The 15,790-nt window shown below is 38.3% G+C and overlaps 1 protein-coding gene across 6 annotated transcripts in view; it reads right to left on the bottom strand.

Moving 5' to 3' along the window:
- Nucleotides 1-1,779: 1,779 nt before the first annotated feature.
- CAB39L (calcium binding protein 39 like) overlaps nt 1,780-15,790 on the bottom strand; it is a 129,724-nt gene continuing 115,713 nt past the window's right edge. For all 6 annotated transcript variants that reach the window (XM_036228567.1, XM_016143127.2, XM_016143128.2 and 3 more), the window contains 2 exons: nt 14,820-14,963; nt 1,780-4,157 (listed from right to left, as the gene is read on the bottom strand). In XM_036228567.1, the coding sequence (XP_036084460.1) occupies nt 3,978-4,157; nt 14,820-14,963 (324 nt within the window). In that variant the 3' untranslated portion in view covers nt 1,780-3,977. The remainder of the gene's footprint in view (nt 4,158-14,819; nt 14,964-15,790) is intronic.

Genomic DNA, 15,790 nt, shown 5'->3' with positions numbered 1-15,790 from the left:
GCGATGAGGGACAGGCGATGCCCGCAGGAGTCGGAGGGCCTTCCACCGGGAACCCGGTGGTGCCGGGCCCCTGAGGAACGTGAAATGCGGGAATGGCTGGCGAGGCAGCAGCTGCTCCTGTCAGCAGGTCGAAGCTACTATGATGTCCAACGGAAAAAGCAAGCTGCGGAGACAAAAGCAGGTGTAGAATTGCACTTTGAAATAATACCTGTGTCGTTAAGGGATTGCTCCAAGTGACAGAGAGATTCCAGGCTGATTCCCTATCTATCCTACACCTGGGTCTCATTTGATCTTCCAAACATCAGTCAACCCAGTGAAGCAAACTTACCCCCCTTAAGTGAACGGAGCTTTTGAACTCTTCCCATTGAGTTACCCTGTAGCCCTGGATTCCAGGATTCCCTTTGTTTCTTGCCGGCCATGATGAAGGATCTGCCTGCAGGGTGGAGAGCAGGCCTGGCGGGAGGCAGCCTGGACACTCAGCCTGCTTTGCAAAGATTCAGCTTTTGGGGCCAGATCTGGCCCTAAGTCTTGCCTCTACTGCCAGCTGGTCTGGAGCAAGTTACTCACCCTTTTTGATTCAATGTTTTCCTCTGTAGTGGAGACTGGCACAATTGAATAAGGTGTCTGTGGAGGCCTAGTGCTGGCCAGGCTTATCATTCTGCTTTGCTTTGCTCTCATTACAGCAGTTACAAAACAGTACTTCCCATATTTCAAAACAAAATTGTTTTGTTCACATCCATCTTTAATCTTTTCAGTCTCCTTCTGAACGAGTCTAGCTTTTCAAGGTCTCTTTGTATATTTCAGGCCTTTATCTAACTACAGGCCCTCACCACAACATCCAAAACCTTCCCGAAAGGATATGGATGAAAAGATGGTGATTATTCATGCCACATGTACATTGGTATTTTGGATAAAATAGGGAAAGCAAGACATACAAAAATCTTAACTTCCTTTAATAAAGTAGACTCAAAAGGTCTGTAAAGATCTCTTTTGAAACAACTATCTTTTCACATTTAAAAATTCTAGTAATTTTTCTATTTTATTTTCCTTCACATTATTAACAATCACTTTCAGGCCTTGTGAAATTTCCAGACTGCACACTGGCTCAGAGTAGCTGTGTCCCAAACAGACAAACCAGTTGGGCTTGTGACAGAGGCTTTGAACCCACAGAGGCTGGCAGTCAAGAGCACTTGGACAGGACTGCGTGCCACTTGGCCTTTTCTCTGAAGATAATCCTAACCTTTGTGCATATGCCTGGCTTCAGCCGAGAGCTTCTCCAAGAACATTATGGTCTCAACCCCTGCTGGCTTCGCTCTACCCCCAGAAGCCTCCCTGCCTGCGGTGGGGGAGGGGGCCTAAGACAGTTTCTGACACCCTAGACTTTCCTTGTTTGAGGAAGAAAGAGGGAAGAAGAGCAGGGCTTTGGGTTCAGGCCACTGTGGGTTTGTGTCCCAGGTCTAGCCCATGCTGTCTGGGATCATTAAGCTGCTCAAAGCCTCAGTTTCTTCAACTGTAAAATGGGAATTGACTCTGGCTGTTGTGAGGCACTGATAACGAGGCGTGTATGTTCAGCGCCTGGCAGGCAGCGCTCTGTCAATGGCGGTTGCGTCTAAGGACGATGTTGACAGGGGAGCACGCAGAGGAAGGGGCTGTGCGGGGCCTCCGGCAGCCTGAACACCCGCCCTGACGCTGCTGGTGCTCCACCTGCGCTTCCCCTGTTTGGGGCGGTGGCAAGAACGCAGGCGCGGGGCATGCAGAGGAATGAGACCAACCACAGAGTATGCGGCACCTTTTTATTTGATCAGCCTTTATTTTAAATGTGTGCTTTTGAAATAGCTTATTAAATATGACCTTTTCAAAATTCAATTCTCACAATATTTACAGTGAATTTTGTGCAAACAAATTTTGACTGTGAGCTTTTGGCTTCCTCTTTCAAGTAAATAATTTACAAATTTGTATTACAGCAAAAACCCAGCCACTTCATTTATTCCCTCTTAAGACTCAAGTTTTGTTTGACAGGTATAAACTAGGATGAGGGGTTGCTAGCAAAGAGCTAATTTAAGCCTGGGAGAAATAACATATATTTATCAAAAAAGGTTATGTCAAGACCTTGCTTTTCAATTGAAAACACATGTCCCATAATGTTGTAGGATAGTATTTAAGCAACTAAATACATTTACAATGGTTATTGTGCCCTTTTTTTTTTTTTAATTACATTCATCTCTTTTAACCAAATAAGCAAAACCAGAAAATCAAATTCTAAAGGACTTTGGACTGTCTGGGAATGTCATAAAAGTGGTCAGACTTCAGTGACTAAGAAATGAAGGTCGTCAGACAGGCTGCTGGCTGACCCTCCCCTGCTGGCGACGGCCAGAGCTGATGTGGAAGGTCCAGTGGGTCCCACGCCATATGCTTCAGGATTCCACGCTGGGCACAGAAGAACGTGAACCTGCACTCCAGCCAAGACGGGTGAAACCCTGCCAGATAATTCTTCAGATGCGAAATGTACAGAGGGCGCTGACCCTGGAGAGGACCCCTGGAGAGGGGTTGTCCCCTCTCTGGGTAGAGAATACGGCACCCAATATTGTTAAGTCGAGACTCCTATGGAAGGCAATAACTCATGATTTAGAAACAGAATTATGAAAAGAATACAGTTAATTATTGTTCCTTTAATGTCTTGTAAATATAGCTTTACATTTTCATTTTATATACTTGAGGTCTGAAAACAAACCATGATTTTTGTTTTGGTCCCATGCCTTTTTTAAAATACACAAATTAAATCCTCAATCATCTTAGTATGCAAGAGAGTATTTGGGACAGACATTTTACAGGTTTTCTACTTTTTTGCTGAAGACTTTGATGGGAAATTAGAGTGACAGATTATTAGAAAATAAACTGGAAAAAAATTTTTTTTAGTCATTCGAGAATTGTTCTATGCGTTTAATCATTTGCCCTCCCAACGGCAATGGTCCCTTATTACATAAAAGTGGTATAAAAACCTGTGCGACCCTTTGGACACATGGTTTTGTACCCACTAGGCATTGCAATGCAATGATTCCTAATCTAAAACACACCTTAACCACAAAACATTTTTCCCATCATAAGAATTACAAATGAAACACTCCAAGCATTCACAAATGCGGCAGAAGTCAGTGTGAAACAGTGGTGACCAGAACTAGAGCTGTGGTTCTCAACTACCTGTTCTAAGTCCTCAAGTGAGTGGGCTACACCACATGGATCCCCTCGGCCCGTGCCTCTTGCTAACCCACCCTAACTGTACTTCACTGCTCCACGCTAGCACCCCTGCCCCCCACTGCAGGATGGAGTCGGGGTGTGCCAGGAGCCAGGCGTGCTGAGGAAGGAACGTGGGACAAGTGAGCAGCAAGGAGGGCTGGGCAGGGAAGTGGACACCGATTCCCCAGGAAGTTAGGAACCACCAACTACTATTAAAAGACATGGGCCAGGAACAAGAATACATAATGACTAAAAACATGGATCTCATTGTCTCAGATCTTTCAGCGCCTTAAGAAACGTGTTTATCCAAGTGCAAATAGGTGAAACTGTTTTATGCCTTCTGACCCCATGCCCAGCTCTTCTCTGTGAACTGAATCCTCTTTGAGGACTTAACGATGTCCATCATTTGGGCTCCTCCTTGCTGGCTCACAGTGACTGAGGGCTCAGGTCTGCAAGCACCCGGCCCGGCCACCTGTCACCAACGAAAGGTTAAAATTGCTGTTATCCATGCCTAATACAATGGGTCTGATGTCTCCTAAATAATCACAGACTTGATTAAAATGAATATATTATTCTAGGTTAATTCTTTTTCGTTCCAATGTTTATATTCCATCTACCCCGAACTATAAATTGAGAAAAAACAGGCACCTCAAAAGCCTTGCCAAGAATGATTACTTTTTGAAATGACACTTTGTACAAACTGAACAAATGAGAAAGTGACTGTGGCAGGAAACGCCGAGACTTCAAGGGGCTGTTTTCTTCAAGTCTCGAATCTGTTTAATCAAGTAGTTCTTCTCGTCAGTGAACTGCTCGTCGTCCGTCCTTTCTTTTTGGAAGCTGCTCAGAAACTCAATAAGCTTGGGTTGATTTTTTAATAGAATCTCCACGATAGGCTGTGTTTTGTGAGGACTGGCCACAAACACCTGAAACACAAAGAGACAAATATAGAGGACAAAGAATGCACACCAGGGGCGACGCGGACCCCCTCGCGTTTTCGAGGTACCTGCGTCAGTAGAACATAGAAAGCCTAGATCATACTTCCTTATTGAGGAAAATCAGGAATCACCCTTTCACATGTTTTCTATATATTCCATATACATAAATTTAATATATTTAAAATTATATATTATAATTATATATTTTAAGCTACAATTAAATATATAATTACATATTGAATACAATATATTCGACATATATTTAATGTAATGTAGTCAACATATAATATATTTAATATAGTTATCTGGCTCAAAATTCAAAAAGAACAAAGGTGAAAAGTCTCCCTCTTACCTTCTCTCCCTGGAGGTCACCAGTGTTACTGTTTTCTTATGTATATGGAGTTTTGACATTTATAATTGCCCAGGCCCCACCTCCCAGAGAGTCCAGCTCAGCAGATCTGGGCTGGGGGGTCTGGCATCCTGTATTTTGATAAAGCTCTTATGCGTACTCCTGGTTGAAACCATAATACTGGACTAATAACTCAGCTCTACTATAAAAGACAGCAACAACTATAATTATAGGACACAATCATTCAAAACTATAATACTGGCTGGTATGATGTTTTGCAATGGACATACTTCCATGTATGATTACATGTATGATTACAGGAGCAGAATACCCACAAAAGTACTGACTCCCATAAAGCTCTCTGCTTGCATGTTCTGTGCTCCTGACTCTAAAAGGGCCGAGTGTTGCACCACCAGCTCCTCTGCCCACAGCCCCCACATTCAGTACCTCAACAGTGCACGACTCTACTCTGCACATACTAGGAAGAAGGATCAGTTATGGAACAGCGGGGGCTACAAGGTTGACCCCTAAAGGTTCCCCCAACTCAGCAAATATGAGGATGGAGAAAACTACAAAAGGATGTTAGGAACCTATAAGAAGGAAATAAGAGGCTGCAGAAGTTCAAATGAGATGGAGATTATATTAGATTCCGTGTTTGGAACAGAAGGGCTCATGGTGCAAGGTGACAAGAGAGCTAGTCCATGAGTCAGATTTTCTATTTCTTCTTGAGTCAGTCTGGTACTTTGTGTGTTCCTAAGAATTTGCCCATTTCATATAGGTTATCTAATTTGTTGATGAAGAATAATTCATAGTGTTCTCTTATAATCTTTAAAAATTTTTTCTATAAGGAGAATGAATCAGTAATCAAAAACCTCTCAACAAAGAAAAGCCTAGGGCCAGATAACTTCACTGGTAAATTTTGCAAACTTTTAAAGAATTAACACTAATCTACTTCAATTCTTCCAAAAAATAAAAAAGAAGGCAATACCTCCTAACTCATCTTATGAGTTACAGTATTACCTTGATACCAAAGCCAGACAAAGCTATCACAAGAAAACTACAGACCAATATCCTTTATGAATAAAGATGCAAAAATCCTCAATGAAATTCAAGCAAACTAAGTCCAGCATATTATTAAAAGGATTATATGCCATGGCCAGGTAGGATTTATTCCAGAAACACAAGGTTGGCTCAACATAATAAAATCAATGTACTATACCACATGTACTGTGGTGAACTGTGTCCCTTCGAAGGATGCATGTCAAAGTCCTAACCCTCGGTACTTAAGAATGGGACCTTATTTGGAAATAGGAATGCTATCAAATTAAGATGAGGTCATACTGGGCTGGGATGCGTCCTAGTCCAATGACTAGTATCCTTATAAGAAGAGAGATATTTGAGACACAGAGACACACAGGGATACACAGAGGGACATGCCATGTGGAGATGGAGACAGAGATTGGAGTTATGCAGCTATAAAGCCAAGGAATGCCAAAGATTGCTGGCAACCAGCAGAAGCCAGGAGAGGCACAGAGCAGATTCTCCCTGAAAGCCTCCAAAAGGAACCAGTCTTGCTGACACCTTGATCTTGGACTTCTAGTCTCAAAACTGTGAGAAAATAATTTTCCATTGTTTTAAGCCACGCAGTCTATGGTACTTGATTCTACAAATTAAAACATACCATTATCTCTTAAAAAAAACTTTTGTGTGTTAAAGGACACTATCAAAAGAGTAAAAAGACAACACACGGAATGGGAGAAAATATTAATAAACCATAAATATGATAGGTGTCTATAATCCAGAATACATAAAGAACTTTTACAACTCAAAAACAAAATACGAACAACCCTTTTAAAAAGGGGGTAAAGGTATCTGCAGATTGCTTGGTGGCTCAAGCAAGGTGGTCCTGGGAAGGACACAGGCTGTGGCTAAACCTGGCTTACAGCGAGGCTCCTCCCAGGATGCCCCAGGGCTGGCACACCTAGTGGCCAGCTTCAGAGCTGGAGCTCCCCACAGGGCTGCATCTGGGAACCACACACTCAAAGGGCAGACTGGACAGGTATCAGAGTTTTGCTAAAGCAAATCCTGCTCAGTAGGGTCAGCCCCTCACTGGTTAGTCCTTACAACCTATCAGTCCAAGGATCAGTCCATTCCACTTATATGCAAACAGCAATCAAGGTTCAACTACAAGAGGAGGGCACACACAACCCGTACAAGGGACATACTTGGAGCACCTGGCTCAGGTGATCAGTAAAGACTGTGCCACTGGGCCTCACAGCACACCTACTATATAAGGCCACTCTACAGTGCCCTTATCTATTACATAGGAACAAACTTAGGGTGGCAGCCAAAATGGGGAGACACAGAATCATGTCCCAAATGAAAGAACAGAACAAAGTTCCAGAAAAAGAAATAAAAGAAAATGGAAACAAGCAATCTACCAGATACAAAGTCCAAAATGCCATTTATAAGAATGCTCAATGAACTTAAAGTAGATAAGCTCTGAAAACTTTAACAAAAAAATAGAAAACATAAAAACAGAGCTAGAAAATATAAAAAAAGAATGCAATGGAAATGAAGAATGCAAAACTGAAATGAAGAATACCTTAGGAGGAATCAAAAGTAGATTAGATGACACAGAAGATCAAATCAGGAATTTGGAAGACAAGGTAGCAGAAAACACCCAATTTGAACAGCAACAAGAAAAAAGAAATGAGGATAGTTTAAGGGGCCTCTGGGGCAACATCAAACATACCAACATTCACACCCTAGGGGTATCAGAAGGAGAAGAGAGCGAGCAGGAAATTGAAAACTTAGTTGAATAAATAATAACAGAAAACTTCCCTAACCTGGTGAAGGAAATAGACATCCAAGCCCAGGAAGTGCAGAGTTCCAAACAAGATGAACCCAAAGAGTCTCACACCAAGACATATCATCATTAAAATGCCAAAGGTTAAAGACAAAGAGGGAATCTTAAAGGCAGCAAGAGAAAAGCAATTACTTACCTACAAGGGGGCATCCATAAGACTGGCAGCTGATTTATCAACAGAAATCTTACAAACCAGAAGAGATTGGCATGAAATATTCAAATTGATGAAAAAGCAAGGACCTACAACCAAGGTACTCTACCCAGGAGAGCTATTATTTAGAATTGAAGGACAGAAAAAGAGCCACCCAGACAAGAAGCTAAAGGAGTTCATCATCACCAAACCAATATTGCAAGAAATATAGAGGGACTTCTTTAAGAAGAAGGAGAAAAAGATAAAAAATATAAATAATAAAACAGCAACAACCACATATCTATCAACAATTGTTGCAAATGTAAATGGATTAATTGCTCCAATCAAAAGATAGGGTGGCTGAACAGATAAGAAAACAAGACCCTTACATATGCTGCCTACAAGAGACTTAGTTCAGATCAGAAGACATACACACAGACTGAAAAGTAGAGGTATGGAAAAAAGATATTTCATAAAACTGAAAACAAACAAAGCAATACTATACCAGACAAAATATACTTTAAAACAAAGGCTATAACAAGAGGCAAAGAAAGACCCAATAGTCCCACTTCTGGTTATTTATCTGAACAAACCCAAAACACTACTTCGAAGGCACATGTGAATCCATGTTCGCTACAGCATTATTTACAATAGCCAAATTATGGAGGCAACCTGGGTGTCCATTAGTGGATGAATAGATAAAAAAAAGAGGTGGTGCATACATACAATGGAATATTACTTAGCCATAAAAAATAATGAAATCTTGCCATCTGCAACAATTTGGATGGACCTAGAGGGTATTGTGCTGAGTGGAGTAAGTCACACATAGAAAGACAAATGTCACATTATTTCACTTACATGTGGAATCTAAAGAACAAAATAAACAAAGACTCAAAACAGAAACAAACTCATAGATACAGAGAACATTTTGATGGTTGCCAGATGGGAGGGGGTTTCAGGGGTCGGTGAAAACAGGGAAGGGATTAAGAAGTACAAATTGGTAGTTACAAAATAGTCATGTAGATGTAAAGTATAGCATAAGGAATATAGTCAATAATATAATAACTATGTATGGTGTCAGATGGGTGCTAGATTTAATGGAGCAATCATAAGTTATATAAATGTCTAATCACTATGTTGTACACCTGGAACTAATATAATATCAATTTGCCAATTGTATGCCAACTGTGTTTGAAAAATAAAAAAATTATTTAAAAAATGAAATAAAAAGGCGCAAAGAATTTAAGTAGACATCTCACGGAAGAAAGATACACAAATGGCCAATAAGCACATGAAAAAATGCTCAACATCATTAGTCATTAGTGAAATGCATATCAAAACCATGAGATATCACTTCACATCCACTAGGCCAGCTACAATTTTAAATAATGATAATAACAAGTGTTGGTGAGGAAAGGGAGAAATTGGAACCCTGAACATTATTGGTGGGAATGTTGGCGGGAGGCAGGGAAAGATACTGTTTGGCAGTATCTCGGTAAGTTACTAAATTACCATAAGACTGAGCAACTCCATTCCCAGGTACACACCAAATGAACTGAAGACATTTGTTCCAACAAGAACTTGTACATGAATGTTCATAGCAGCACTATTCTCAATAACCAAAAATCTATCAACTGATGAATGGGTAAACAAATTATGATATAGACACACAATGGAATAGTATTTGGCCATAAAAAAAGGTTGAAGTACTGATGCACGACATAGAACTTTGAAAACATTATGCTAATGAAAGAAACCACGCACACAAGGCCATATATTTTGTATAATTCCATTTATATAAAATATCTAGAACAGGCCAGTCCACAGACTGAAGACAGATTAGTTGTTGCCAGGGGCTGAAGGTAAGGGAAAATGATGAATAACTGTTTAAGGCATTCAGGGTTTCCTGTGGGGTGATGAAAATGTTCTAACTAGATAGTGGCGATAGTTGTATAACTCTGTAAATATACTAAATGTCACTGAATTGTACACTTTAAAATGGTAAATTTTGGGTTATTCATTTTACTACAATAAACTAAAACTGTCACTTATTTAAAAAAAAGTGCCCAGGCTCATTACACAGAATGCCTGCTGTGTGTCAGGAAATCACATCCGGGAGCCAGATGCATGGCTCCTGTTCCCGTTTGTTTACAAGGAAGTTGCTGTGAAGTTTTAGCTAGAAATCATCTGGCATTTTGTGGTAACTACATAAATAACTCCTAACAGTCTTTCTGAAAAAAAAAAAAAAAAAAAAAGATTAAACACATTGGACAAACTAAGCTTCTCTGTTTCAATCCAAAATAAATGTAAAATGTAGTGGAATTTGCGGTCAGGCATCATTGGATCAACTCCATTGAATCCATACTGTACAACAAACCTAACAAATGTTAAATTTATTTTCAAGATTAAAATTTTCCTTATTTTTATTTTTCATGGCTCCTGAATGCTTGATGCTTCGAAAGGCAGTTGCTGCTTCGAGGCAGCTAAAGCGATGCGGCACGACCTCTGTGGGGCGCCAGGCACTGAAGGTCAAGGCCTGGGACACGCCACGCCCTCAGGAATGCGCTTCCAGGCCAAGTTGTGCAGAACCAAATCTTTTGACTATTACGTCTAGTGTAGAGAGTTTCTTGTTTCTCTCTCTGCTGCACCCATTTTTAAAATACTTTTTTCAAACCACCCAAACAAATCACAAAAATAAAACAACCTGGCTTTTCTTTTTAGAATGCAGTTTTATTGTCTGCATCCCTTACCTTACATAACATGTCTCAGAAACATGACTTATGGAGAAAGGGAAACTAAGAATATTTTGCTCTCTGTTTTAAGCTTGACTGTTTTTTTATGAAAGATAAAAAATGTATATCTTACACACATACTCAGTCATTTCGTTCATGTTCCATTTTGCCAAGAGGGTTTGTACTAGGCCCAGTATTGGAAGGCCAGTCTCCACCTTTGCTAACCTGATGGTCTGTGAGGCATGCCGAACACCTGGACTGCTTTGTACATGGATTTGAAAGTGGGGCTCCTGTTACAGCAACATGGAAGTTACTCAAAGCAAAATTCCATTTCGTGCAAGTGTAAAATAAGACCTTTATATTCTAAAGGTTCATCATTCCAAATGCACACAAATATGAATGATACAATGTTTAGATTATTCTGACACTATTTAAAAGTAGTTATTAAAACATGAGGTTGATATAAATACTTTTCACTGTATTATTAAAAATTTTTAGAAAAATTCTTATTAAATAAGCTCAGAGCTGATTCCTAAATTTACTTGGTCTCAATTGCTTATCCATTAGTAGACTCAGATTTGGTGCACTGTGACTGAAGTAGCTAGCTTGCTAAAAAATGGGTCCATAAGGAAGGGGGCAACTTACGCTTAGGCATTCACCAAATTAATGTGTAATTCTACATTCTTCTCAATAAGATCACTGGAAATTATTCTCAACTAGGATGTTTCTGGTTCTGTATCCTTTTATTTTTTTTTTTTTAATTTTTATTTTAGGTGAATTGTCAAGCTGGCCTTTGATTTTTGGAATAAGGCAGGATGGAGCTTCTTCTTTTCATGACAATGGCTACTGTGGCCAACTGCTAGGCTCTGAATGACAGAGTAATACACTTAGGGCTGATTCTGGCATTGGATGTCCCCAAGTTCCAGCAGCTCTGAGGAGGTGAGCCAAAGGCGCAGACAGCCCCACCCCCTACATGGTTTGGTGGAAGTGGCAACCTGTCCTCTGCCATTAGGAGGTTAACAGGGAAGGGAAAGGGAGATCAGGCCATAGCTGATTCCTACATTCACCTGGCACATCTCTGGGAGAGCCAGGATGACAGAGACAAAAGTCCCCTGAACCTAGTATCTTAGAACTAGACCTTAGACTTTAACATTACTCATTTTGCAAGTGAGGAAATAGATCCAGACAGATTTGCCCAAAGTCACTGCTGGCAACTGAGCCAGAACAAGGGCCCAGGTCCCCTGATTTCCATCCAGTTCTTTCCCACCACTGCACCCTGCTCATCAATAGCAGAAAGCACGTGAAATGGAATCTCATTCCAGTCCTTGACCTCATCAGCAAGCTAAGGAGAATGAGACACTAACGACCTGGTGGCAAAGACATTTTCAGTGACGTGTTCCACATTTTCTGCACCTTATAGAAGGTGCTTTGGGGGTGGGGGGAACTATTAATAAAGAACTGTAAAAAACAAACAAACAAACAAAAAATCCCTAGTATTTGGCTGTTACTTTTTCTAAATAACAAAATATTATTTTTGGCAAGTAAACAATTCAGTTCATACTTCGGTGGAAGAAACATAGTTGGGGACCAGTGCATACAAGTAAACAAGTGGTCAGCTATTTTTAAATGTACCTACTCTGTCCGATGATTAGATGATCCAAATTTTGATCTTCTCAGAGGACAGAAGCAGGTTATTTCTATTTTCCACCCACTGAATCCTTCTATAATATTTCACTTTAAACAAAATCATAAAAAGCTTATTCTCATCTAGGATAAAATAAATATTTAAATTCCATGAGAGCTGAATGACATGACACACAGCCCTCTATAATTTCATCAGTCAAAAGGGGATCTATCGTTTTATACTGTATAGGCGTTTTCTAGTCCTAGAGAAGTCTATTTTTGTTTCATCCAATTGGTGCTTTTCTTTTTTTTTGTGAAGTAATTCTAACACAGAGAAGAGTACAAGAATAACATATCAGACTTCATGTTCCCAGCATCGGCTTTATCAAAATTTAACATTTTTGCCATATTTGCCTCGATTTTTTAAAATATTACAGATGTAATTAGAGGCTATTGAACACTTCTTTAGAATACTATTCTCTTCCCTACATCTCCCCTGAGGTGACTGCTATCCCGAATTTGTTATTTATTATTTCTATGCAGGCTTTTAGACTAAACTGCATATATAAATCCACATATAGTGCTGTTTTTGCAGGTTTTCAAACTTCAAATAAATAACATCCTTTTAATGTTCGTTTATCCCACTCCATGTTTCTGAGATTAGCCACACTGATTCATATAACTCTATTAATTTGACTCCATTAATATATGCAATGGTATGACTATATCACAATTTTTATTCCCCCAGTTTTCTTATGATGCCCATTTATGTTCTTCTCTCATTGTACACCATTATAAATAATGTTGCAATATGTATTTTTGTACATGATTCCTTATGCACATGTGCAAGAAATTACTAGAATGAGACTGCAGGGTTGAAGGTATGCTTTCAATTCTCTATTTTGTTAAACTGCTCTCCAAAGTGGTTGTACCAATTTACAGTGTATGAGAGTTCCCATAGCCCTCCAACCTTACCAAAATTTGATATTGTCAGACTTACACATTTTTGCCAACATGAAGAACGTGAGGTGATATGTCATTGATATTTTAGTGATATTTCCATGGTTACTAGTATGATTAGTATCTTTACCTACTTATTGGTCAGTCAGGTTTCTCATCTGTAAATTACTAACTTGTATCCTCTGCTAATTTTTTCTATTGAATTATTTGCCTTTTTCTTAATGATTTGTAAGTTATATGTGTCACATTTTATACTGTCTTTACCCTTTGCTTATAATGTCTTTTTTGAGCAGAAGTTTTAAATTTTAATGTGGTCAAATTTATAAATATTTTTATGTTTTATGATTTTTATTTTTAAAGAAATTCTTCCTATTCCAACATCATAAAGACAATCTCCTATTTTCTCTTCTAAAAGTTAAAAAATTTTGTTTTTCAAGTATAGATCTTTATCTAGAATTTACTTCTGAGAACAGTGGAGGATAGGGTTTTCTGTATGGATAATCTTTTACTTTAGAACTATTTATTGAACAGTTAACCCTTTCTTCACTGATTTATAATCTCTCCACTATCAAATACCAAGTTTCACATTTGCGGAGGTTTATTTCTGGGCCATCTACTCTATTTTCTTGTTCTGTTTATCTATCTCAGTGCCAATACAATATGGCTTTTATTTATTACAAATCCATAATAAGTTCTAATATTTAGTAGGGAGGCTTCCCCTACCTGTTCGTCTTCAAAATTGCCATAGATAATTCAAGGTCATTGCTTTGCCATACAAATCTTAGAACTAGCTTGTCAAGATCCAGGAAAAGTCCTGCTGGAATTCTGAATGTAATGAAATTGAATTTATAAATTAATTTGGTATTTGAAATGCTTTTGCTTTTGGAAAATAAAGATCTTGTGGCTGAAAGATAGACTAAAATTTTTTACCTTTCAAAGCGATAGTTACGTTATCTTATAAAATGTCATGTCTCCATTTATAGTCTTATTAATTAAATTACTGAATATACATTACAAAAACGAAAAGCCTGGAACCCTCTCAACCCTTAATTCTACTCTAGATATCTATTCCCCCAAAATAATCCTAAATATGTAAAAAAAAAAAAAAAAATAGCTGGATACATTAAATGGTCCATTATAATATTACTCAGAGTAGGAAAAGAATGGAAATAACCTAAATATTAATGACAAGAATATTTAAGTAAACTAGAGTACATATGCCCAATGATAAACTATGATGCCAATAAAATTATGATGGTTCTAAAAATGACACAAAGCAACAATGAATTAGTGTTCAATTATGGTATAGCATTAAGTGGTAAAATCAGGATATCAATTTTGTATACTATGTGAACACAGTTGTAGGAAAAAAACCTTCAAACATGTGCACAGGAAAATAAAATGTACTAAAACCTCACAATAGTTAAGTTAGGAGTATGAGATTACAGATTAGCTCTCTCCTACCTACCCTACTAAAAAAAAAAATCTATTGCCTAAAGTTTCTAGGAGGTGATTTTGTTACTCTTACATCAAAGAAAAAATATCAGAAAGAAAAAGCAGGTATTATAGGGGCTAGTATTATTCCCCAGCAAAATGCATTCACAAAAATATTTCTGAATAAGTAATAAAAGTGAGCAGCATCTAAGCGTTTCTTCACTGCTTCATTTAACATTCAAAAAAACACGTAAGGCAGAAAGCAAAGTATTCAAATTCTGATGCTTGGGGTTTGGGTTCTAACTCAATCACTGATTATTTTCATTACTTTTGGGAAACAGTATCCACCTATTTTCTCAGTGGAAAAAAATATTTAGATATGGATTAGTCAGCATTCATTAAAATAACTCTAAAATTTCATCTTAGTCATGCAAAACCAAAAGACTGCCTATTTAACTTTTTTCTCAAATATAAAGGAGAGTAAAAAGTAGGGAGTTTGCCATTTGGAATTGGAAAACAAATGCTCACATTATTTCTGCAGAATACACTTTACCTTAAAGACATGAAAGGCTTCAAACTGAATGTTGGGACTTTTATCTCGAAGCAGGTTCATCATCAGTTTGAGGTTCTCTGGCTTGCTGATGTACTTTGTCATAATGGCAAAGTTGTGTCGGTCCAGGATCAGTTCACCTAGCAGCTATAGAAACACACACACACACACACAAAATCAAAGCTATAATCTGTTTGAGAGCCATCTTATTCAAAATATATCTTACTTCTCCCTGAAAAACAAAATATAAATGTGAGTTAAGAATGCTGACATGAGAAAATTTAAAAAAAGAAAAAAAAAAAAAAAGAATGTTGACATGAAAAAAATTGAGTCCTTTAGTGTATCTTAAAGCACAGGCATGAAAGCAGTAGATATTATCAAGTTATTTTAAGCTTTTCACACAGTTTTGCTAAAGTCCATGCTTAATGCATTTCTGAATCTTTTTAAAGCCGATCATTGCTGCAGCTTTAAAAAGCTCTCTCTCATCAAGAGCTAGCCAGAAATAAATTTATTATTTTCATTGCTTATTTTAATTATCTTGCTTTCCAGTAATGCATTACTCTTTAGGGAGTGAGGTAGGATAAAAATAACAAAATTGACTCTACAGTTACATCTCTCTTACCTAAATAAATGTATTCTGGTAGCTTACTGGAAATAAACAGGTTATATTAAGTTACTCTTACCTTTTACCTAACGTTTATCACAAAACTTGATATATGGCCAGAAAAAAAAACATCGACCCTGAATCCATATGAAGTTTAACATGCACAGCAAGTTTTTATAAAAAAGCAAAACATTTTCTGATGACACATAGTTTCCAAAATGCAGGATTACTCCATGTTATGAACTGAATGTTTGTGTCCCCCAAAAATCTGTATGTTGAAATCCTAGCCCCCGATACGATGGTATTAGGAGGTGGGCCTTTGGGAGGTTAGGATACAGGGCGGGGGCCCATGACTGGGATTGATGCTCTT

Source organism: Rousettus aegyptiacus, unplaced genomic scaffold (genome assembly GCF_014176215.1).
Source record: "Rousettus aegyptiacus isolate mRouAeg1 unplaced genomic scaffold, mRouAeg1.p scaffold_m13_p_11, whole genome shotgun sequence".
In the NCBI taxonomy this organism is placed as follows: Eukaryota; Metazoa; Chordata; class Mammalia; order Chiroptera; family Pteropodidae; genus Rousettus; species Rousettus aegyptiacus.
This window is presented reverse-complemented; position numbering and strand designations above follow the sequence as displayed.